The 23,686-nt window shown below is 41.2% G+C and overlaps 1 protein-coding gene across 6 annotated transcripts in view; it reads right to left on the reverse strand.

Annotated features, from left to right (window-relative positions):
• The window catches only part of ARHGAP6 (Rho GTPase activating protein 6), a 524,611-nt gene that overhangs the window by 58,032 nt on the left and 442,893 nt on the right, over positions 1 to 23,686 (reverse strand). For all 6 annotated transcript variants that reach the window (XR_008541946.2, XM_001143524.6, XM_003317341.7 and 3 more), the window contains exon 3: positions 1,256 to 1,327. Coding sequence is in view for 5 of the 6 variants with exons in the window: in XM_001143524.6 (XP_001143524.1) it covers positions 1,256 to 1,327 (72 nt within the window). In the remaining variant the exon portion in view is untranslated. The remainder of the gene's footprint in view (positions 1 to 1,255; positions 1,328 to 23,686) is intronic.

A 23,686-nucleotide genomic window follows, 5' to 3' on the forward strand; every position in this document is an offset into this window, starting at 1 on the left:
GAAAGTGAGAATTGAAAAACCACTTATTGGGTACTATGGTGATTACCTGGGTGATGAAATAATCTGTACAACAAACTCTTGCAACACACAATTTACCTATATAAGAAACATGCACATGTACCCTTGAACCTAAAACAAGAGTTAAAAAAAAATACTAGGCCGGGCGCGATGGATCATGCCTGTAATCCCAGCACTTTGGGAGGCTGAGGCGGGTGGAACACAAGGTCAGGAGATTGAGACCATCCTGGCTAACGTGGTGAAACCCTGTCTCTACTAAAAATACAAAAAAAAAAAAAAAAAAAAAATTAGCCGGTTGTGGTGGCGGGCGCCTGTAGTCCCAGCTACTCGGGAGGCTGAGGCAGGAGAATGGCATGAACCTGGAAGGTGGACGTTGCAGTGAGCCAAGATCGTGCCACTGCACTCCAGCCTGGGTGACAGAGCGAGACTCTGTCTCAAAAAACAAAACAAAACAAAACAAAACAAAACAAGACAAAACAAAACAAAACAAAAAAACTAATAGCCACTGACTATTCCCTAAAGTTCCTGGATCTTTAAAAAGGAAAATACTTGTTAACTCAAGTGAATATCTAATCTGGGAATTCTTAATTTAGGGGGTGGTAGGGTGGGCATTGGGTGAGTTTCAGGCCTTTGATAGAGCATCATCATTGTCAATGATTCTTAAAGGGCTCTGTGACCCCCAAAATATTAAGGGCATTTGCTTTAACCTATCTTGGCTGAGGCAATGTAACAAAGTAAAATGTAAGCATTCAGGTTAGTTGCAAATAAATATTTTTCAACTGGGTGAAAAAAAAAATGCTGAGAATGGCCTATCTTCAGTAACCCATGAGGATGAGACTGTTTCTTTCCAGTAGTGGTGGTAGGTGAATTCAAACTCTCATTAAACTAACCCTGCCTGTCTGGATTTGCCAGACAGCTGGTTAGCATTAGAGATGCTCTCCATAGCTTCTCAACCCAGGTCCTCTTTATGTATAGCTGATTGGTCAAAATAATAATTGGAACCACAAACTTGGCCGAGGTCACACTCTCCTCAAACCAGCTGAATTCATCAGTTCAGTACAGGGCTACTCAAACACAGAAGAGTAGACCAAAACAGCCCTTAATGACATTCCACTGTAGAAATCCAGTTTTCATAACAGAGTTGAACCACGTATATCTATGCAATTCAATAACCCCACCAAATTCAACCATTATGCTCCATGGAAGATGCATTTACATTAGGTACTTTACCCTTTACCTTTGTCTTTGTTTTTCTCCTTTCCTAGTGAATCCAGTTTCTTTCTTAAAGATTTCTTTCTCTTTTGTCCATCTGTAAATATTAAAAGGAGAAGTTATAAAGATAAACATATAAGTGATATTTTACAGTATCGATAATTACATTTGAGCAAAAGCATGGCTTTTCTCTTACTTCACTTATAATTTGACATTTTAAGCAGAGTAACAGCTCTGAGAATACATGAAAATCCTGACTTGGATAGCACATATTACCAGAATTTTGGTGTATATTCTTGAATTTCCTTTCAGTCATGGAATGATAGGAAACTTACCTCATTTGGAAGTAATTTAGCTTTGACATTTAGATAGGTTTAATTTTACTATTATCTAAGTCTCTTCCTCTTCTCTGTGGTTACATAACTTAATGTTCATCTTGAACCTAATCTCCATGAGAAGAGAATTAACAGCATGTATAGCTTTGACATTTACAAGCTAGGAGAGTATAACTGGATAAGAAAATGGATTTGGAGGTCCATAGAACTTAGGTCTAACTATTGCTGCACAATTTACTATGTGACTTTGGACAAGTCTTTGTGTCCTCATTTATAAAATGGGAATATCACAAGGTTGTTGTGAGAATTAAATGAAACAACACATATAAAGCTCTTCATAGGGAGTCGAACACAGTTCAGGCTACTTTCTTTGTGGGGAGTTCCATGGTATAGCTATACTGCAATTTAGTTAATCATTCCTCCACTGATGAACATTTTGGTTGTTTCTTACTGTTTACTATAATAAGTAAGAAATACATTCTTTTACAGTCTAGTATTTGCAACAAATGTACTTAATGTGTCTGTTTAACTCACCAAATAATAAAGATACCACTTATATCAGTGGGCAGCTGCAATCACATTCTTGGGCTGTCATCATAAAATATTGGCATTCATCATTGCCAGAATGCGTTTTGAGGTTATGCAGCTGTCAACTTAGCATGTGGGAGGTGCAAATTCAGAATCCACACTGTGATCAAATAGGGGACATGCAGACCATGGCACAAGGAAACATATGGTGAAAAAAAATGATTAAGAATTGTTTGTACAGGACACACTAAAAATGTAAAGAAAGAGATTCAGCCCAATACATTTAAAAGCAAGACTATAATATCAGGATAAAACAGAGTAAGCATTATGAAACAGAAATGAGCATTCCTGGTATCCTCACAGAGTTACAGATGTCCCCCACTCCTCATTTTTGGAAGGTAAAAGAACATCACAATATAATCAACAAGCACATTCAATCCTTCCTTCTTTTCAAAGATTTCAAAAATGACTCTCCTGCCACCAAAAGAAAATAATAGTTCATAAGAATCTTCACTCTTGTAGTCACGCAATTTGTATTGGGGAAATTATGTAAATCAGTTTTAATGTAATGTAATTGATGGCAACAGCCGTCAATCTCTCCCATTATGTATGTGTTCATAGATATGAACAACATCTAAAAGATGATCTACTAGGGCCTGTCATGACTTATTACACTGACCATAAACATGCTAACTGTACAAGATTCTAATCTGTTCTCCAATTAGGCCTTACAGGTCTTTTACTCTGTAACACTTTGTTCATAGCTAGTTCATATCTCAAATGTATTTGACAGTAACAAAAATTCTTTCATTTCAATAGTTGACCCAGCAGAATAACTAAACCATCTATTAAAGCTTAAAAGATTTAATTTTTCATAACCAATGGGCAGATCCTAAAATTCAAACAAGTTGCCAAAAGTCAGAATACATAGCAGATAGAGGACATTATTTTTAAAAGATAAAATGATTCTTAAATACTTAAAACTTATGTATTCTATGTAGATGTGTATAAATACAAATGTTCTGTCTAAGTAATAATCATAAGTCCAACTCCAACATACCTAATAGCCAAGTTAAGCCAAGTTAAGACGTAGACTATTGCTAGTACCTGAGAAACTACCTGTATGCTTCCCTCCTCCTAGCCCCAGATAATTACTAGTCTGACTTTTGCAATGATCAATTATCAGATTTTATTCATAGTTTTACCATCTGTTCATGCATTTGTAAAGAATATGATTTTGTTTTTCCTGTTTTGGGATGCATACAGATGGAATCACATTATGGATACTGTTTCTTGCCTTGTTTATTTTGTTCACCAACACTTCATGAGATTCATCCTGTTGAAGCAGGTAGCTGTAGATCATTCCTTTTGATTGCTATATAGTAGGGGTTTTTGGTATGAATATACCACAGTTCATTTCCTCATTGAACTGTTGATGGTATTTGAGTTGTTTCTAGCTTGGGGTTATTAGGAACAATGTTTTTGAAAAATTTTGCTCATGTCTTCTTATGAGCGTGTATGTACACAAGTCTCCCTGAGACGGTGGTTCTTAAAATGTAGTTCTGGGACCAGCAGCATCAGTATCGCCTGGGAACCTGCTAGAGGTACAAACTCTCTATGGTCCCACTCCAGATATGCTAAATCTGGAACTCTGGGGTGTCACCCAGCAATGTGTGTTTGAACACACCCTTCAGGGGATTATGGTGCACATTAAAGTCTGGTTCACATTAAAGTCTGGAACCACCACTTCAGGGTATATATGTAAAAGTTGCATTGCTGGATCTGTGTATATGCAATCTCAGACTTTATTTGGTAAAATCAAGCTTTTCAAAATAGTTTTGCTCATTTGTATTCCCACAAATATGAGAGTTTACATAATCTCACAAGGATAATATATACTTTAAACTCCAAAACTCCAGACAACATCTTGAAGTCTCCTTACAGGCAAAGTATGATCTTTGAGAATGCTGGCCTATTAAAAAACACTTAATTACTTACAACAAAATTTTTTCACTTAATTAGATAGCGGTGAATGTTACGAATAGGTAACTATACAAAATGATGGATGACGTGCAATAATGTGAAATGAAGCATTGCTTTAGCACACCATTTTCTCTTTTGAAATCCTCAGCAAAATGACCAGAGATGCACAATGCAACTGCTTATTCCTCTTCTCCTTTGTGATTAATCTGTGGTTTGTCTTGGAGTCCCCCATTTTTGAAGAATAAAATGTCTCATCTTTTGTTCTCATAAAGCATAGAAAACTTGCTCAAGAGGCTTATGTGCTTGCAACCATACAGAACAGTTTATGTTCCACCAGCTCCTTGGATGGCAATAAGTGTGGTTAAATGCCATTCTGTCTTTTAAAGAAATGCAAGCTCCACAACTACCAATACTGCACAGAAGTGTTTTCATGGTGCATATGGTGATGAGTGCATGCTTGCTAACTGCTCCCAGTGTGTGCACTGTCTTACAGACAACAGTGACCTGCAGGAAGAACTGGGGGTAACATGTCCTGATAAAATACATCTTGGAATAAGCACATAGGGATTGGCCTCCCTTTGCCCTCTTTTGTGGAAGTCCTCACTAATGTGTCCAGAGGAAACCATGTCCTACATGAGAGACCTCACAGACACCTGTGACACAATAGCAGATGGCAAGGCAGCAAGCTTTCCACATCCTAGTGACCCCAAAGCAAAGGACCCAACTGTGTGGGAGGTGGTTAATCTGGGCATCCTCTTGGGAAAGACCAATACCAAACAGTGTCTTCAGGACGGTCGAAAACAAGAAAACATGAGATTGCTCCCTGAGACATGATTTTTATGGATTCATTTGCTGTTAGGGATGGTATTCCATTTTAAGGCTTCTTTCTCTAGTTAGACTAGCTCTCTGAGGGTGAAACCAGGCCTCCTAGGCATTTGTCTCCTTCCAAGTGAATAGCCCAGCGTGGGGCATGCCCTGAGGACTTGTCAGCACTGTCCAAAGCCAGGAAGTCAGATGGAACTCTTGGGTTGGGTCTGAGCAATGAAGTGCATACCTCCTAATTTTAAAGTGATCAGATTCAGAGAATGAGGCTTATAAAACAGTATTTTCCATATTACAATTAATTCTAGAGATAATAATAGAAATATTGTCCAAGGAAAGATTTGTTTAGGTGACAGAAGGAAGAATAAGGGTTACCTTTGAGGAATAAATATTACCTGAAAGAGGGTATGAGGGACTCTTCTGGGGTGCTGAGCATGTTCTATATCTTGATCTGGTTGGTAGTAACATGCCATTCACATATTAAAAACCTATCGAGCTGTATTTGTGCACATTCATATTTATGTACATTACTATATATGTTATTCCTCAATAAAAGTAATAACAAAAGACCTCATCATTTTTGCAGAAACGCACTAATATGAGAGTTAGTTACATTCACTGAATGGGGCTGAAAACTCAGCAACAAAGTCCTTCAGAAGAAAGTTCTGAAGTGTTTAACTTTTCTAAATATCTGAATGTCAATGATCTCATCTGACCACCACAACTTCCCTGTGATACAGCACACAGTAGTAATAAATAGTGTTTATTGAGTAAGTACTATAAGCTAAGTGCTTAGTATCCAAAATCTTATTACATCCTCACAGCAATTCTATGAAGCCAATATTATTATTCTTTCCATTTTGCAGATAAAGAGACTGAGATTAGGACAGAGTAAGTAACTTGTACATGGGCAGGAGCTGTGAGATGATAAATTCAGAACTTGCTCACAGGACTATCCAATGTCAAAGCAGGTCCTCTGTATTACTCCATTCTTATTCTGCCATAAGAACATACCCGAGACTCGGTAATTTATAAAAGAAAGAAGTTCAATTGACTCACAGTTCCACATGGCTGGGGAGGCCTCAGGAAACTTACAATCATGGCAGAAGGGGAAGCAAACACTACCTTCTTCACATGGCATCAGCAAGGAGAAGTGCAGAGTGAAGTGGGGGAAAAGCCCCTTATAAAACCAACAGATCTTGTGAGAACTCACTATCACGAGAATACCAGCTTGGAGGTAACTGCCCCCATAATTCAATTAATTCCCACTGGGTCCCTCCCACCACACATGGGGATTATGGGAACTACAATACAAGATGAGAGTGGGTGGGGAATATAACCCAACCATATCAGGTGGTTTCAACTTGCATGCTTATTTTTTTTTTTTTTTTCACTGCAAGCTCCGCCTCCCGGGTTCACGCCATTCTCCTGCCTCAGCCTCCCGAGTAGCTACCCGCTACCACGCCCGGCTAATTTTTTGTATTTTTAGTAGAGACGGGGTTTCACCGTGTTAGCCAGGATGGTCTCGATCTCCTGACCTCGTGATCCGCCCGCCTCGGCCTCCCAAAGTGCTGGGATTACAGGCGTGAGCCACCGCGCCCGGCCCTGCATGCTTATTTTTATGACCTTCCACTACCGCACCACTGTGCAAACTGAGCATCTGGATCTGTGTGTGTGTGTGTGTGTGTGTGTGTGTGTGTGTGTGTGTGTGTGTGTGTGTGTGTAGCCTGGTCCACAGGAAATACTCAGCAAGTATTGGCTGGTATTCTTAGCTATTATGGGTAAAGTTGCTTGGAGGTCAGTTAGCAGAGAAGTTGACTGAGTTTCTGGTCACCTGGCAGGAGTTGGCAGTCTTTCCGGAGTTGTAGCAGCATTTAACACCTGAGAATTTCTGTTCACTTGAAACTTCTTCATTTGAAGGAGCTTTAGCACACAAATCAGAGACCTTCTGCCTAAGCATGTCCAGCCATCTTTAAAAAGGCTTCAGAGGTGGCTCATTGAAGGCTCTCAAAATCTATAACCGGTGATGAGGTACTGTTCCCATAACCCTAAATCTATCCATAGGACCCTGGTGTGATAAATTAGATTCCTGGATGCATTTCCTCTCATCTACAGTCCCTGTCAGAGGATGGATAGTTACCTTTACAACATTAAAGAATACAGGTGTTTAAACAAATATGATATTTGAAAGCTTATAAGAATTGGGTGGGCATGGTGGTTCACACCTGTAATCCCAGCACTTTGGGAGGCCCAGGCGGGCAGGTTATTTGAGGTCAGGAGTTCGAGACCAGCCTGGCCAACCTGGTGAAATCCCATCTCTATGAAAAATACAAAAATTTGCTGGGTGTGATTGTGGGCGCCTTTAATCCCAGCTACTCGGGAGACTGAGGCAGGAGAATCACAGGAAGCAGAGGTTGCAGTGAGCCAAGATTGTTCCACTGCACTCCAGCCTGGGTGACAGAGCAAGACTCCGTCTCAAAAAAAAAAAAAAAAAAAAAAAAAAAAAAACTGACTGAGTAAATGTGTGAACATATTATAATATGTAAACTTTCTCAATATAGAGTAAAAGTGGGAGGTCAGACTCTGGAAACAGACAGCCTTGTTCCAAATCTACTCCCTGACCCAAACCAAGATCAACCCTGCTATCTCACTGTGCCTCCATTACCCTCTCTGTGAAATGGAGGATAATAACTGTACCTACCTAGTAGGCTTGTGATGAAGATTTAATGAATTCATTCATAAAGCACTTGGAACAGGTCTTGTCATGTGGCTAGCAATCAATATATTTTTACTCAATAAATAGAATGCAAAACTTTGGGCTCCTGTTGATTTCCTCGCTCTGGATACTTCCCCCGGGATATACCAAATTGCTCTTCTAGGTGTAAACATTTCCAGAAACATTTCTGATAACTTTTCTAAATTAGGAATTTCCACATCAATGGCTTTCAGAGGTCATCCACATAACCCTGGCTTTACACAAGGATATTGCAAGGATTTCACAGGGTTGAATTGTTTGAAAGAAATCAATTTCCAGAGTGCCATTTTCCTAACAAACTCAAACTGCTCTTTTCAGGGGAACTCCTACTGTGATTCAGTCACGCCACAATAATCAATGCCGGCACAGAGGAAATCCAGTTCATCGCATTCTCCAGCCACTTCCAATTCACCAATCTGGGATTGCTTGAAGGTTAGATGGAGGCTGTTGTCCTCTGTAATAACATTAATAGCACCTCTTCACTCTCAAGGAGAGCCTGTTAAATTTTATGCTTAGGAGATTTTAGCAAGAACTCCCTAAGATCATACCCAGTTTTGTAAATGTTTACAGATGTTTTTCTGGGGCGACATCTAAAACTTTCACAAGGTTCTCAAGAGAGTCTACTGGCCCAACAAGATTGAAGACCACTATTTTAAACAAACAGTGGACCCTTCTCCACACCAAGGCCAAACTCCTTCATTCTCTCATTTAGACCCTCACTCCTACATACTCAAACTTTGGTGTTTCCACTCAAGTCCTTCAGCCTACATCTACGCTCAAGTCTGAATCTTCATCTGTAAAATATCTTCCCTTTAGCAACCACCCTACCTTCCTTCTGTTCTTCCTGGCTCTACTTCCTCAAACTCTAAGTACTTTTCTACAAATTATGGTCTGTTTTTTGCTCCTTGCCCTCCAGCAAGACCCTGATGATGCTCAGTGTCTAATGCAGTGTACACATTCTAACTCTGATATAAACTCTGTGTGTGTGTGCATGACTTGATATCATTTGGATAGCAATTTATGGCAGAAGCATCCTCTGGTCTGACTCTGAATCTTTTTACAATTGAGAACTGAAACTATTACTTGAAGCTCTTCCTTCCTTTGGACTTGATGATATCATTCACTTTTTCTTTTCCTATCTCAGGGTCTTCTTTCTCAACCTGTTCTGTGGCTTCTCTTCTCCACGCAGCAATTCACTTTATAAATAATATTGAAAGAATGAATGGATGGGGATTGGTTTTGGTGAGACACTATTCCAAGCTTGGCTCTGCCTCTGACTGGCTGCCTGACTTTGAGCACCTCCCTGGGCCTGTCTGCATTCAGTCTCCTTGCCAATATCATGGGGAGACTGAGATGATAACATATTGACTGTCCAGCACAGAGTAGATGCTCAATAAATTAGTTGATCTTTCTCCCTGCAGGCAAATATTGTTCTCTTAATGACACCCAGTGTTTTGATGACCATTGTGATGTTGCAAACTCTTAAACACATATCTGTTTGAGGTCTCTTTACAACTGGAGACTTATTTTTCCCTTTGCTTACCAGGCATCTACATCTGAACCTCCCATGGGCACCCCAAAGGTCACAAGTATGGGTAGCCCTGTACCTGTCCTCTGAGACTTCCTTTTGCAGTCTCTCCAGCTACCTACTTAGTCTTCTGAACCAGCTACCTCAAAGTCGTTCTGTAAACCTTCCATTTGGTGGTTAAACCCTTCTCACATTTAATTGGTAAAAAACTCCTTTTGATTTGACCTTCCTCTTTGCTCTCACATCTCCATCTCCATGGACACTGCTACAGTCCAGACCTCCACTGTTTCCATGTGAGAGTGAACATTGATCTATATGGTCTCCCAGCCTCTAGTCTCATCCTGTTTCATCTGGTAGTCCCCATTGCTGCAGAAAGTAGCAGTTGCCAATATCATGGGGAGATTGGTATAATACATTGAATGTCCAGCACAGAGTAGATGCTCAAGAAGTTAGTTGATCTTTCTCCCTGCAGGCGAATATTTTTTCTCTTATTGACACCCAGTGTTTTGATGACCACCGTGATGTGGCAAACCTCCTAGGAGGTGTTGCATCACCTTCCTAGAAAGTACCTCTTTACTTCTTTCCCATATGTAAAATCTTTCAGTTACTCTCCATTATCTAGAGCAAGGTTGCTCACCCTAGAACTGTCAACATTTGGGGCAGAGTCTTTGCCGTGGGGACTGTCCTGTACAGTGTAGGATGCTTAGTGGATCCCTGGTCTCCACCTACCAGATGCCAGTAGCCTGCCCCCTTCTCCAGTTGTAACAGCAAAATATAGACCTTGCCAAATATCCCAGGGAGGGGGCACGAAGTTGCCCCCAGTTGAGAACAACTGACCTGCAAAAATAAAACCTATATTCTCTCTTGGCTTATGATATACCTCAATATATTGTACCCAAATATCTTCAACTTAATCTCCTGAAACTATAACTCACACAGACCCTGAAATCTCTTATAGTTCTACAAAAAGTTTATTCTTTCCAAGTATACCCCACCTTTTATGACTCCCAGACTAAAGTGCCCCATTTTTCTACTTTTTGTCCCAATTTTCTACTGGAGTACCTTTTTGTTCTTATCCTTCCAAACTAATCTCAGATAATTTCTCCTGTTGTAAAGTCTTCCCTATCTATACTATAAATAATTTGTCCTTCTTCCTTATGGATCCTACATCACTTGCCATCTATTATAGGACTTGTCACTGTAATTTCTTCCTTTCACAAATGTATTTTACCCTGATCACTACTACCATCTACTTATAACTTTTTGAGTTTAGAAAAGAGATTCTATATACTTAGCATGTAGTACAATGCCCAACACATACTAGGAGTATTGACAGCTATTAGATAGACGAATAAGGGAATGACTGAATGAGTGAATGAATGACGTCACATGCTTCTCTCCCCGGCATGGAAATATGTTGCATGTTCTGCATGCAGAGTGAGTTGCTGGCTTCATATCAAGGGGGAATCGTCCTTTAAGAAAAGGATCTGAGCTGCTGTTCTCCATGTTACCTGAAATCCCACCTCTTCCTGAAACTTGCTCTATTGAGACTTGAGTTTCAACTTGATGCTAGAGACAGTTGTTTAAATTTATTTTTTATTCATTGATGATTGCATCTGTAATGTCCCAGTCATAAAAATAACCTTATATTCAATAAATCCCACTCAGAAATATTCTGCATGGGGCTCTGCTTAGCATATTGATGTGAAATTTATACCCAAGTCTATTTTAGAAAACATCAAATTAAACTTGTAAGTATAAAGGAAATAAGAGTGCCCTTGACCTCCCAAGATTTAGATGATCAGCAGTTTTTAAATTACATTTCTTAAAAGCAAACTTTGATTTTTAAAGCACTGGGCACGAGGCTGTAATCAAAGGCACTGATGATATTTAGATGATTTAGAAGAGCACAAGCTGATCTGCCAACATTCAGCTTGCAGGATACATTTATCTTCCGTTAGTAGTATGAAACACCTTTGTTTTTATATTGATTATATTACTTTAGAAAATTATAGGTTTTGCCTTGTTATATTACTTACAGTCAAAACAAATGATTATGGATAATTATAATTACAAGAAGCAGCTCATTAAAAGGGGCTGGTTTTATTGAGGCTCTGCTTTATTTCTATTGGAATAATTTTAGGCACACAGCAGCATATCAAATAGGATGCATCAGAGGATGATTTTAGGAACTTAGTTCAAAAGCCCTCTCAGGATTTTGCATACATTTTAAATAATATTCAGCTAAACACGTAATCACATGTTTCTCATGTATTTCCAAAAATCCCATATGGTTAGAAATGCCTGCCAGGTTTCTCTGTTTTGATAAACAGAATGACATTTAATTAAACAGTCCTGAAAAATACCTTCTTTCTTGACTTTATACTCAGGAGAGTTAATAAAGTCCCCATTTCAGATGATGAAATAATACATTTCCTGCCCCTATTCTGGTTTTCTGCCTCAAATGTCTTCCTGGAGAGACTCCACATATGCCAGCCTTCTCAAGAGTATTAAACCAAGGGTAGATGGTAGCTAGTGTTCTTTGATCTCACTGTACTCGTTGTTATTCATTTTTTTTTCTTCTTTTTTTTTTAGATATGGGGGTCTCACTATGTTGGCCAGGTTGGTCTTGAACTCCTGGCCTCAAGCAATCCTCCCACCTCAGCCTCCAAAGTGTTAGGATTACAGGTGTGAGTCATCACACCTGGCCTGGTTGGTATTGATTTTTAAAAAGTGATTTGTTATTTGTTGTCCATGAAACTTGGTGTGCTCTAAATTGTTTGTTTGTTTCACTACATGACATTCCATATACTTACCATCAATTCCAATTAATAGGAATTCCAATAGAATGGCTGAAACAAATTGAGTAGAACAATTACTAACCCCTTTAGACATTATTATGTTAGGTTCTACACTGGCTCTATCTATGGGTCACTGCATCTATTCTACACTGGCTCTATCTATGGGTCATTGCATCTGGCTATTTAGATGGCAAGGAAATGTAATTGAACTAAAAATCGTAGTCATTGAGCAACGGGCTGTTTTTGTTTTGCTTTTTACCTGCCAGCTGGCTCCTCATCTTTGAGGTTTGCTCTGACAGCTCTGAAGCTTGGGTAATATTCAACAATATAGACAAAGTAAGGAAATAATTAGGTTGTATGATATTAATATATTCCCAACCTGAAAACCACAGTTTTAAAATATTCCTATTGTCTCCCCGTCCTCTGCTCATTTGACAGTTACCAGGAGCTTTGGGCAGAGAGGGAGAGAAGTGCATATGTTGTCACCTGCCGCTCTGCTGCCTCCATAGCCCATGTTAGGAATTAGCATGGTGTCGATTAAGTACAACTACACAATAGTCATCAATTCCCAATGTTATCGATACATTAGAAAGGGGCTTTGATTTCCAATTAAGTACTGAATAATTGAAAGAAACGTGTTGTTGCAGGTTGTTGAGAAACACCTCTACCTCCATTTACCCTTTCATTAAGAAACAGGGATAAAAAATATTGCGATATCAGGATATCTAGAATTTGGAAGATGTGGAATCATCCTGCTGAGTCCAAGGGCAATCCAGAAAATCAGCTGTGATTCAGACTCCGGTGTGCCCCGTGGAGGCCATGGGTCATCCAGGAGCCTTGTATACCTGGAGGATGAGGAGCCACCTGGGGGGAATTCATTCTAAGGTAAAAAAATGTCATCCTGGCATAGTGACTTCGACCCAGTTCAATAGCCCGGGTTGTTGAAGAGGAGCCGAATTCTAGGCATGGTGTGTTTACAGTGAGTGCTGTGTTTCCCAGATTTTCCCATCCATCCGTAAGGATCTGCACATTTTAGGAAGAGAGAGAGAGAGAATTCAGAATAAGAGCTGAATAAGAGTGCAGTAGTAGGTTAGCTCAGCAGATCCGTGTTGTCCAAACCCTGCACTTTCCAAAGAACATCTGCTCTTTGACAGCCTTCCAGGAGATAACCTCTAAGCCCTTGGAATATCCTGCCTGATAATAATGTCTTTGTTTACCTGGAGCTTTGAGTTATGCTAGATAGTTAATGCTAACAATGTGATTTATAGTGGAAGCTTTGGGCCACCTGTATCAGTCTTGACCTCTGGAGGGGCTGGCAACTAAGTTCAGTCATGCAGACAGTCTGCCATGACTACACGCCCCAAAACCATACTGGATGCCAGGGTTGGGGGAGCTCCCTGGGCAGCAATGCTCTGTGCATGTTTCCTCACCTCACTGCTGGGAGAATTAAACATCATTTGGTTCCATTTCCCAGCTGCTGAAAAACTGTAATTCTGTTGGGGAGAAATTAATAATGTAGCTTAAAAGGAAGAATGTTGATTGTGTAAATTTTGTAGAATTTTTTAAAAATGTTGAGGGAAGAAGGGAAGACCAACTATGTAGAAAAGGGAGCCTTTATTATGAACACACAACTCTTTATAATACCCATGTAGAATAAAAGTAAAGAAAAAAGAAATAATTCAGATAATCACTACGTAAGATTATGTTTAATCTTACATGTTACACTTACATATTTTATTTTATTTGAGACAGAGTCTCACTCTGTTGCCCAGGCTGGAGTGCAGCAGCGTAATCTAGGCTCACTGCAACCTCTGCCTCCTGGGTTCAAGTGATTCTTGTGCCTCAGCCACCCGAGTATCTGGGATTACAGATGTGTGCCACCATGCCTGGCTAATTTTTTCTGTGTTTTTGGTAGAGATGGGGTTTCGCCATGTTGGCCAGGCTGGTCTCAAACTCCTGGCCTCAAATGATCTGCCTGTCTCAGCCTCCCAAATGGCTGGGATTACAGGTGTGAGCCACTGTGCCCAGCCACTTACATGAAACATCTGACTGCATTGCTGAATTCAAAATATATGAATATGTTATACAGAAAAATGTTTTGAAAGTCCAGTGAAAATTAATAACCAAATAGAATGTTCTACTTAGTCATTTTTGACTTATCTTTATAATAATTTTGTTTTATAATGTGAAAAAATAGATCTATTGCTCATCTTGTCAAAAATATTTATGTACAGAACTGTATTTTAAAACAAGCAAGTACAAAAGAAAAATTAAGTGTATGAATATTTTATTACCTCTCAAAATAGCCTTACTTGAAAAGACCATCACTCCATGGCCAATGGATCTACTTGATCCTGAAATAATTGTGAGTGGGGTGTATCTGTTACTATCAGCAGGCCAACCTCACAGCAACAAGAAGAAAGGCCTTTGACAACCTGAGGGTCACCACTGGGATTTCTATGGCCAACTTAAATGGAAAGAATGAGCAGGAAACCAGTTGACTTTTTTTGAAGAAAAAATGACAAAAATCTCTCAGTACCTCTTAGTCATCATTTCTTGGAAACAACTATACATCATACAGTTGCAGGCAGGGAAATAAACTGAATATGTACTTTGTAAGAGAGCTTGGCAATTAGCAAGTGGCAATGACCATCCCTCAAAGTTATAAAGGAAGGGCAGTCCAATAGTATAGTTTTGTATTTGGGGCAGTATTTTCATAGAGGCGTTTGAGCAACATACATTAAGCAGAGGCAGGCCGATAAACGGGTGGCTCTGTTCTCTGCAAAGTCATCACCACTTTTGTGACACTCCTGAAGCATACCTCTTCACTGCCTGCCAGTTTACTGGAGTCCTTGCATCACTGTAGTACATCCATCAGTACAGCCTGTTATTCCTGCTGAATAAAGGTAGTACAGAATAACAGTACAGCCTATTATTACTGATGAAAGTTGTCAGTATTGAGGTCCAAAGAGGAGTCTGACTTTTTTTTCTAAGTTAAAAATAGTAAGCATGGTACATAAATTAATGCAATTCTTTTGCATGTGAATTTCTGCTATAACAGTCCCTCAAAAACAAGAACTTGAAAAGAATGATAATTCAGCCTCATTGTAGCTGAAAGGATTTGAATGGTATTTCTTGACATTTTGTTGGCTTAGAATGCCACAGAATGCAATGGACACAGGGACATTTATTTTGTTACAGCATCTTTCACAAGTGAAATTCCCCAGTTAGACTATAAATAAAAACAGCTGTGCAATTTCAGACACATTCCACAAACCGAAGATGGGTCAAATTTAAAAATGAAACAGTTATTGCGGAGTTTATGTTCCTCCAGCTTTTAAATATCATTACAAACAATGTAATAATGCATTTTAGACTAGGAGTGGTTTTTCAAAAGTGAAACCAGGAGATTCCAACATTAATCTAGAAAATTGATTTTGGTTTGTATCTTTTGCTACTATTGTTATGAAAAACAAAACAAAACATATAGAGAAAAATTATATTTCTATCAATAGAACTATTAAGTTACACATTTGATTAAAGGTATTTTAAAGTAGACTCACAAATGGAATGAGATTGAGAGTGTTGATATCTACTGAAAAGCCGAGTTTGAAAATGTTAAAAGTCTATTATTTGAATGGAAGTCATTTATTATTCAGAGCTCTCTGAGATGCTGTAAATATTTAATAAATGATACAACCAGCCTCATCTTATGAGAGTTCTGCAATGCTCTTTAAAAAATCTCGATGAATTAAGTGTCATTCATTCAAATACAAAACAGAAATAGAGATAAATTATGAGAACAGCTGTTTTTTTTTTTTTTTTTTTTTTTTTTTTTTTTTTCTTTGAGATGGAGTTTCCTCTGTCGCCCAGGCTGGAGTGCACTGGCGCGATCTCGGCTCACTGCAAGCTCCGCCTCCTGGGTTCACGCCATTCTCCTGCCTCAGCCTCCCGAGTAGCTGGGACTACAGGCGCCCGCCACACTAATTAGCCCGCCTGGCTAAATTTTTGTATTTTTAGTAGAGACGGGGTTTCACCGTGTTAGCCAGGATGTTCTCAATCTCCTGACCTCGTGATCCGCCCTCCTTGGCCTCCCAAAGTGCTGGGATTACAGGCGTGGGCCACTGCGCCTGGCCTATGAGAACAGTTTTGTTGTTGTTGTTGTTTTGAGACAGAATCTCTCTCTGTCGCCCAGGCTGGAGTGCAGTGGCGCAATCTCAGCTCACTGCAACCTCCGCCTCCTGGGTTCAAGCTATTCTTCTGCCTCAGCCTCACGAGTAGCTGGAACTACAGGCACCCGCCACCACACCTGGCTAATTTTTGTATTTTTAGTAGATATCAGGTTTCACCATATTGGCCAGGCTGATCTCGAACTCCTGACCCGTGATCCACCCACCTTGGCCTCCCAAAGTGCTGGGATTACAGGTGTGCGCCACCTCGCCCAGCTGGGAACAGTTTTTAAAAATTGTATATGGTAGAGGAAGGAAAACACCTTTAACTTAGTAAAGGAGTCTTATAAATGTAAGAAATAACTCCCTAATAAAGATAAGAAGATAGTCCATGACCTCATGGCACTTTCAAGATCAAATTAATCAACCCAGTGCCCCTGCCAACCTCAATTTAGCAGAAACTCCAGGTAGTTAATTACCTTGCCCAAAATTGCAGATGCAGTTGGCATCTGACACAGAATGTGTCTCCTAATTTGTTCTAAACCTCATCCGTTTTACTATATTATTAGAATATTAGACTATATATGTATTATATATTAATCTACCCAAAAATGTTATAGTTGGATTCCTGAAGGTGCCTTTTGAGAGTAATGTTCTTTGGTTTCTTTCTAGACATATTTTCTTTAACTAATCAGCTCTTTCCTCTGAGTAGTCCCAGGTCATATGGCACTGGTAAGTAAGGCTAATAATTTTCTATGTTTCTAATTGGGGAGAAGTTTCAGGAACTCTGCAGCCTATACAGAGAAAGGAGTTCCTTCTCAATTGCCCCCAAAACTGCAGCTCCTGATGCAATCACTGTAACTCCTATAGCACTGCTTTCAGAGATTTTGTGAGGCAGTTGATGGTGATGTTATTCAGAAGTCCTTTTCTTCTCTCCTATTGACACTGAAGATCATAAAATTAGATCTCCGTCTCCCTGTGTGTTTCACACATCACTAGAGCCCCTGCAAATATCACACTGACCCAGTCTAATTGAGTTCCATGTGTGTCTGCATGAACGTTTCCCAGCTAGGAGAGAACTGACTGATAATGAACTAAATTCGTGACTCACCTAGACAAGATTTCAAAGGTTAGGTCATGCTAATAAAGTGTCCCTGCATTATGATTGTCTATAGATTTCTATGCACAAAGATAAAATTAAATTCAGCCACAAAATTACATACTTTGAGAAAAAATATATATATAAAATAAAGATTAAATAAAAAAAAATATATAGGACCTGTAGATGCCGACACCACGAGGCTCCTCTGAGGGCCTGAGTCCCGGGTTCTTGCAAGAGCAGCCAGCCCGCCTGCCCGTGCTCCTCGCTGATTGGTCGGCTCAGTGTGCATGCAGGTAGTGGGGCCGTGTGGGGCCACGCCCCCTGCAGGCATGCCCCTGGTAGCTGAGGACCTAGGGGGCAAGGGTGGCTCTCTGAGGCCTCTGTTCCCACAATATTCCAGCTCCTCATCCTGGCAAAGGAAGCAAGGACCCGGGAATGGGGAGTGCTCAGAATCCTGTCCTGAGGAATGAAGGCCAAGTGGATGGGCCCTAGGACCTCACCCCCGGGCTCGTTCCAGCCACCCCTGACCCTTTGGGTGCAATGGCCATCACCCCGTGGGTGGGGCCCAGGCTCCCTCCCATGCCCTGTGTGCTTCCAACACGCCCAGCTGCATCCTTTTTATCAATGGATTGAGCTTTTATGTTTTATCTAAGAAAATTGTTGACTCCCTGCTATAGACTAAATGTTTTTCCCCAGCATATGTCACTCTATTCAATCCACCAATCCCACCACTGGGTATCTACCCAAAGGAAAATAAATCATTACATCAAAAAGACACCAGAACTCATATGTTTATCACAGCACCACTCACAATAGCAAAGATATGGAATCAACACTCAGGTGCCCAACAACGGATAACTGGATAAAGAAAATGTGGTTTATATGTAAAATGGAATAGTATTCAGCTATGAAAAAGAATGAAATCATGTCTTTTGCAGCACCACGAATGGAACTATAGACCATTATTTTAAGTGAAACAAGTAAAACACAGACAAATATTGCATGTTCTCACTTATAAGGGAACGGAGCAATGTGTACACAGGAACATAGAGAGTGGAAAGATAGACACTGGAAACTCAGAAGGGTGGGAGAGTGTTGAGAAATTACTTAAAGGATACAATGTACATTATTCAGGTGATGGGAACACTAAAAGCCCAGACTTCACCACTACACAATAGATCCATGTACCAAAATTGCCCTCGTAGCCCTTAAACTTATATAAATAAATACATGAATAAATGTTTGATTTTGCTGGGTCAAAATTAAAGGGTTTTTGAAAGCTTTTGGTTAAAATCATTCCTGGTGATAAAAATGAAACCGACAAACATTTCTATAATACTTGACAACAGAATTAGAAAGAGAAATGATGCATGAATACATCTTAATTCTTGCCTTAGGAATATTCTCTAACTGAAGTACCCAAAGGCTTAAATATGCCCATTTTATGCCATTATACCTCTGTAATTTATCTATGAATATAAAAGGAAATACAAAGGAATATAAAAGGATATAAAATATCTATGAATATAAAAGGTATGCCATTATACCTCTGCAATGTAATCTATGAATATAAAAGGAAAACCTTTGCTTAAGTACACACACACACGTGTGTGTGTGCACATACATATATATATTTTCACCCTCCAAAGGCAACTTCAATTTTGTTAGATAAAACATAAAAGCACAATCCATTGATAAAAAGAATGCAGTTGGGCATGTTGGAAGCACACAGGGCATGGGAGGGAGCCTGGGCTCCACCCTCAGGGTGATGGCCATTGCATCCAAAGGGGTAGGGGTGGCTGGAACGAGCCTGGGGGCAAGGTCCTAGGCCCCGTTCACTTGGCCTCCATTCCTTAGGGCAGGGTCCCCTGGCACTCCCCACTCCTGGGTCCTTGCTTCCTTTGCCAGGATGAGGAGCTGGAATATCGTGGGGACAGAGACCTCAGAGAGCCACCCTCTCCCTGAGTCCACAGCTACCATGGGCGGTCCCTGAGGGGGAGGGCATGCCTGCAGGGGGCGTGGCCCCAGCGGCCCACCACCCACATGTGCACTGAGTCGACCAATCAGCGAGGAGTGTGGGCAGGCAGGCTGGCTGCTCTCAAGAGAACCGAGGACCCAGGCCCTCAGAGGAGCCTTGTGGTGCCAGCGTCTGCAGGTCCACTGAGGGAGCAATGTGGGAGGTCCCTCAGGTGTTGTGCCCATGGTGGGGAGGCGGGGAAAGCGGGCATGAGGCCCTTTGGGGATGACCGTGTGAAGCACCGGGCTGCCCCAGGCTGACCTGTGAGGAAATGGCCCCAGTGTCGTTGTCTGGGGCCTGAATCAGGGCAAGGCTCTGAGGGCAGGCCGGGGTGGGCCAGGGCTGAGAGCTGGAGCTGCCCAGGTGGTTCCCAGGGCCCAGGAGCAGCCCCAGGGGCCTGTGCATATGTGCAGGGGTTGGGGAGTCGGTGTGGGTCCCTCCTGCCTGGCTGCCCAGCAGGACAGGACACTTGGGGTCACCGGAGGTCCCCTGGGCATCCAGGCGGGCGAGTAGCAGTGCCCACCCTTGATTGTCCGAAACAGGTGCACACCGGGTGACTCCCACTGAGATAGCTGGGGAGATCCTCTGTCACCCCACAGCTCTTCCGGCCACACGGGGTCGCTGGGGGACCCAGGAACAGGGCCGAGCTCTGTCTCAATGGCTCCGCGAGGATCCCCCAGAGGCCGCGGAGTTCAGGTGTGCGCGGCAGCTGCGAGCTCTGCGGCCAGCCCCAGGGACAGGCTGTACGGGCCAGGACAGGAGGGGATGCTGACATATTCTCCGCGATCCCTCCTGCTCCCACAGGAGACTCGGGGCGGGCCAGCCCCACGCTTCTTGAACCCGCCATCCCGATAGCTCTCCTTTCACACACCCTGTTTTCTTACTGTATCTTTGCACTCACAAGGTTCAGGAGTCACCTCTAACATCCGAGGACAACCAGCCATGGAGCCCGTGGGCAGAGAAGCCTGCGAAGGCCTCACCCAGTGGAGGCTCGGGTTACGGCCAACCAGGAAATGGAGCATGGAGTTAAAAACAGTCCAGGGGAGCCGGAAGAAGGTGCACGCCCAAGGGGACGGTTTGTCTGCTCTCTGCGCGGGGGGCACATAGGCAGCAGACAGTCAGCCCGAGGCCCCCAGCCCCTATGTTGCTTTGGAGTTCACCTTGCACGTGCTAAGATGCCCAAGCTTTTCAAAGCAGGCTCAAGAGCCTTAGGTTTCCCATGGGAGGTTCTCCCTCATACCAGGGTTACAGATACTCTTAGAGCAGCTCTTCTCGATGGATGCGGTCCTGACGTCCAAGGGATCTGACACATAGTGCCTTGTTTACTGGGACTTGAACCGCAAAGAGCTTGCAAAAATGCCTCTGTAAAATGGTCAGGGTCCCAGTGATTCCATGTATAGCGCTGCTTTAATGGGCAGAGAGCCAAAAGAGTCCACAAATAGTACATTTCTCCACAAAAAAATGTCCACAACAGCGTCTTCCTCTTAAAAAAAAAAAAGGTGTGTCTTTTTTATTTTAATGCAGGAAAGACTCCAGCAATTGATAAGCAGCGGAAAAGAGACCATTTTGCTGAAATCGATGCGGAAGACAAGGGGTAAAGTGTTTAAGTCAGTTTTGCCTGTCAGATAACGTCTTCTAAGAAAAATCAGCTTTGGAGCCAAGCATGGTGGCTCACGCCTGTAATCCTAGCATTCTGGGAGGCCGAGGTGGGTAAATCACTTGAGGTCAGGAGTTTGAGACCAGCCTGGTGAAAATGGTGAAACCCTGTCTCACCAAAAATACAAATATTAGCCAGGCGTGGTGGCATGTGCCTGTAATCCCAACTATTCAGGAGGCTGAGGCATGAGAATTGCTTGAATCTGGGAGGCAGAGAAGTCAGCTTTGGATCATATAATCACTGTTCTATGCAGAACATTTCACCATTTCACATAAGACATTTCTTCTTCTTAAACAAACATGGCATTTTGTGTAGCATTATGTTAAAATTTTGATGTAACCTTTTTCTTCTTTTTTTATTATACTTTAAGTTCTGGGATACATGTGCAGAACGTGCAGGTTTGTTACATAGGTATACATGTGTCATGGTGGTTTGCTGCACCCATCAACCCATCATCTACATTAGGTATTTCTCCTAATGCTATCCCTCCCCTAGCCCTCCACCCCCGACAGGCCCCAGTGTGTGATGTTCCCCTCCCTGTGTCCATGTGCTCTCGTTGTTCAACTCCCACTTATGAGTGAGAACATGCAGTGTTTGGTTTTCTCTTCCTGTGTTAGTTTGCTGAGAATAATGGTTTCCAGCTTCATCCATGTCCCTGCAAAGGACATGAACTCAACCTTTTTAATGGCTGCATAGTATTCCATGATGTATATATGCCACATTTTCTTTATCCAGTCTATCATTGATGGGCATTTGGGTTGGTTGCAAGTCTTTGCTATTGTGAATACTGCTGCAATAAACATATGTGTGCATGTGTCTTTATAGTAAAATGATTTATAATCCTTTGGGTATATATCCAGTAATGGGATTGCTGGGTCAAACGGTATTCTGATTCTGGATCCTTGAGGAATCACCACACTGTCTTCCACAATGGTTGAACTAATTTACACTTCCACCAACAGTGTAAAAGCATTCCTATTTCTCCACATCCTCTCCAGCATCTGTTGTTTCCTGACTTTTTAACGATCAGTATTCTAACTGGCATGAAATGGTATCTCATTGTGGTTTTGATTTGCATTTCTCTAATGACCAGCAATGACAAGCTTTTTTTCATATGTTTGTTGGCTGCATAAATTTCTTCTTTTCAGAAGTGTCTGTTCATAACCTTCACTCACTTTTTGATGGGGTTGTCATTTTTCATGTAAATTTGTTTCAGTTCCTTGTAGATTCTGGATATTAGCCTTTTGTCAGATGGATAGATTGCAAAAATTTTCTCCCATTCTGTAGGTTACCTGTTCACTCTGATGATAGTTTCTTTTGCTGTGCAGAAGCTCTTTAGTTTAATTAGATCCCAGTGGTCAATTATGGCTTTTGTTGCCATTGCTTTTGGTGTTTTAGTCATGAAGTCTTTGCCCATGCCTATGTCCTGAATGGTATTGCCTAGGTTTTCTTCTAGGGTTTTTAAGGTTTTAGGTCTTACGTTTAAGTCTTTAGGTCATCTTGAGTTAATTTTTGTATAAGGTGTAAGGAAGGCATCCAATTTCAGTTTTCTGCATATGGCTAGCCAGTTTCCCCAACACCATTTATTAAATGGGGAATCTTTTCCCCGTTGCTTGTTTTTATCAGGTTTGTCAAAGATCAGATGGTTGTACATGTGTGGCATTGTTCTGAGGCCTCTGTTCTGTTCTATTGGTCTATATATCTGTTTTGGTACTAGTACCATGCTGTTTTGGTTACTGTAGCCTTGTAATATAGTTTGAAGTCAGGTAGCGTGATGCCTCCAGCTTTTTTCTTTTTGCTTAGGATTATCTTGGCTATACAGGCTCTTTTATGGTTCCATATGAAATTCAAAGTAGTTTTTTCTAATTCCGTGAAGAAAGTCAATGGTAGCTTGATGGGGATAGCATTGAATCTGTAAATTACTTTGGGCAGTATGGCCATTTTCACAATATTGATTCTTCATAACCATAAGCATGGAATGTTTTTCCATTTGTGTCCTCTCTTATTTCCTTCACATTAATGTTAATCAGGGATATTGGCCTGAAATTTTCTTTTTTTCTTGTGTCTCTGCCAGGTTTTGGTATCAGGATGATGCTGTACTCATAAAATGAGTTAGGGAGGAGTCTCTTTTGTTCTGTTGTTCGGAATAGTTTCAGAAGGAATGGTACCAGCTCCTCTTTGTACCTCTGGTAGAATTCAGATGTGAATCCGTCTGATCCTGGGATTTTTTTGGTTGGTAGGCTATTAATTACTGCCTCAAATTCAGAACTTGTTATTGGTCTATTCAGGGATTAGACTTCTTCCTAGTTTAGTCTTGGGAGGGTGTATGTGTCCAGGAATTTATCCATTTCTTCTAGATTTTCTAATTTATTTGCGTGGAGGTGTTTATAGTATTCTCTGATAGCAGTCTGTATTTCTGTGGCATCAGTGGTGATATCCCCTTGATCATTTTTTATTGTGTCTATTTGATTCTTGTCTCTTTTCTTGTTTAATAGTCTGGCTAGCAGTCTATTTTGTTTTTTTTTTATTATACTTTAAGTTTTAGGGTACATGTGCACATTGTGCAGGTTAGTTACATATGTATACATGTGCCATGCTGGTGCGCTGCACCCACTAACTCGTCGTCTAGCATGAGGTATATCTCCCAGTGCTATCCCTCCCCCCTCCCCCCACCCCACCACAGTCCCCAGAGTGTGATATTCCCCTTCCTGTGTCCATGTGATCTCATTGTTCAATTCCCACCTATGAGTGAGAATATG

This window comes from Pan troglodytes, chromosome X (assembly GCF_028858775.2).
Source record: "Pan troglodytes isolate AG18354 chromosome X, NHGRI_mPanTro3-v2.0_pri, whole genome shotgun sequence".
Classification (NCBI taxonomy): Eukaryota; Metazoa; Chordata; class Mammalia; order Primates; family Hominidae; genus Pan; species Pan troglodytes.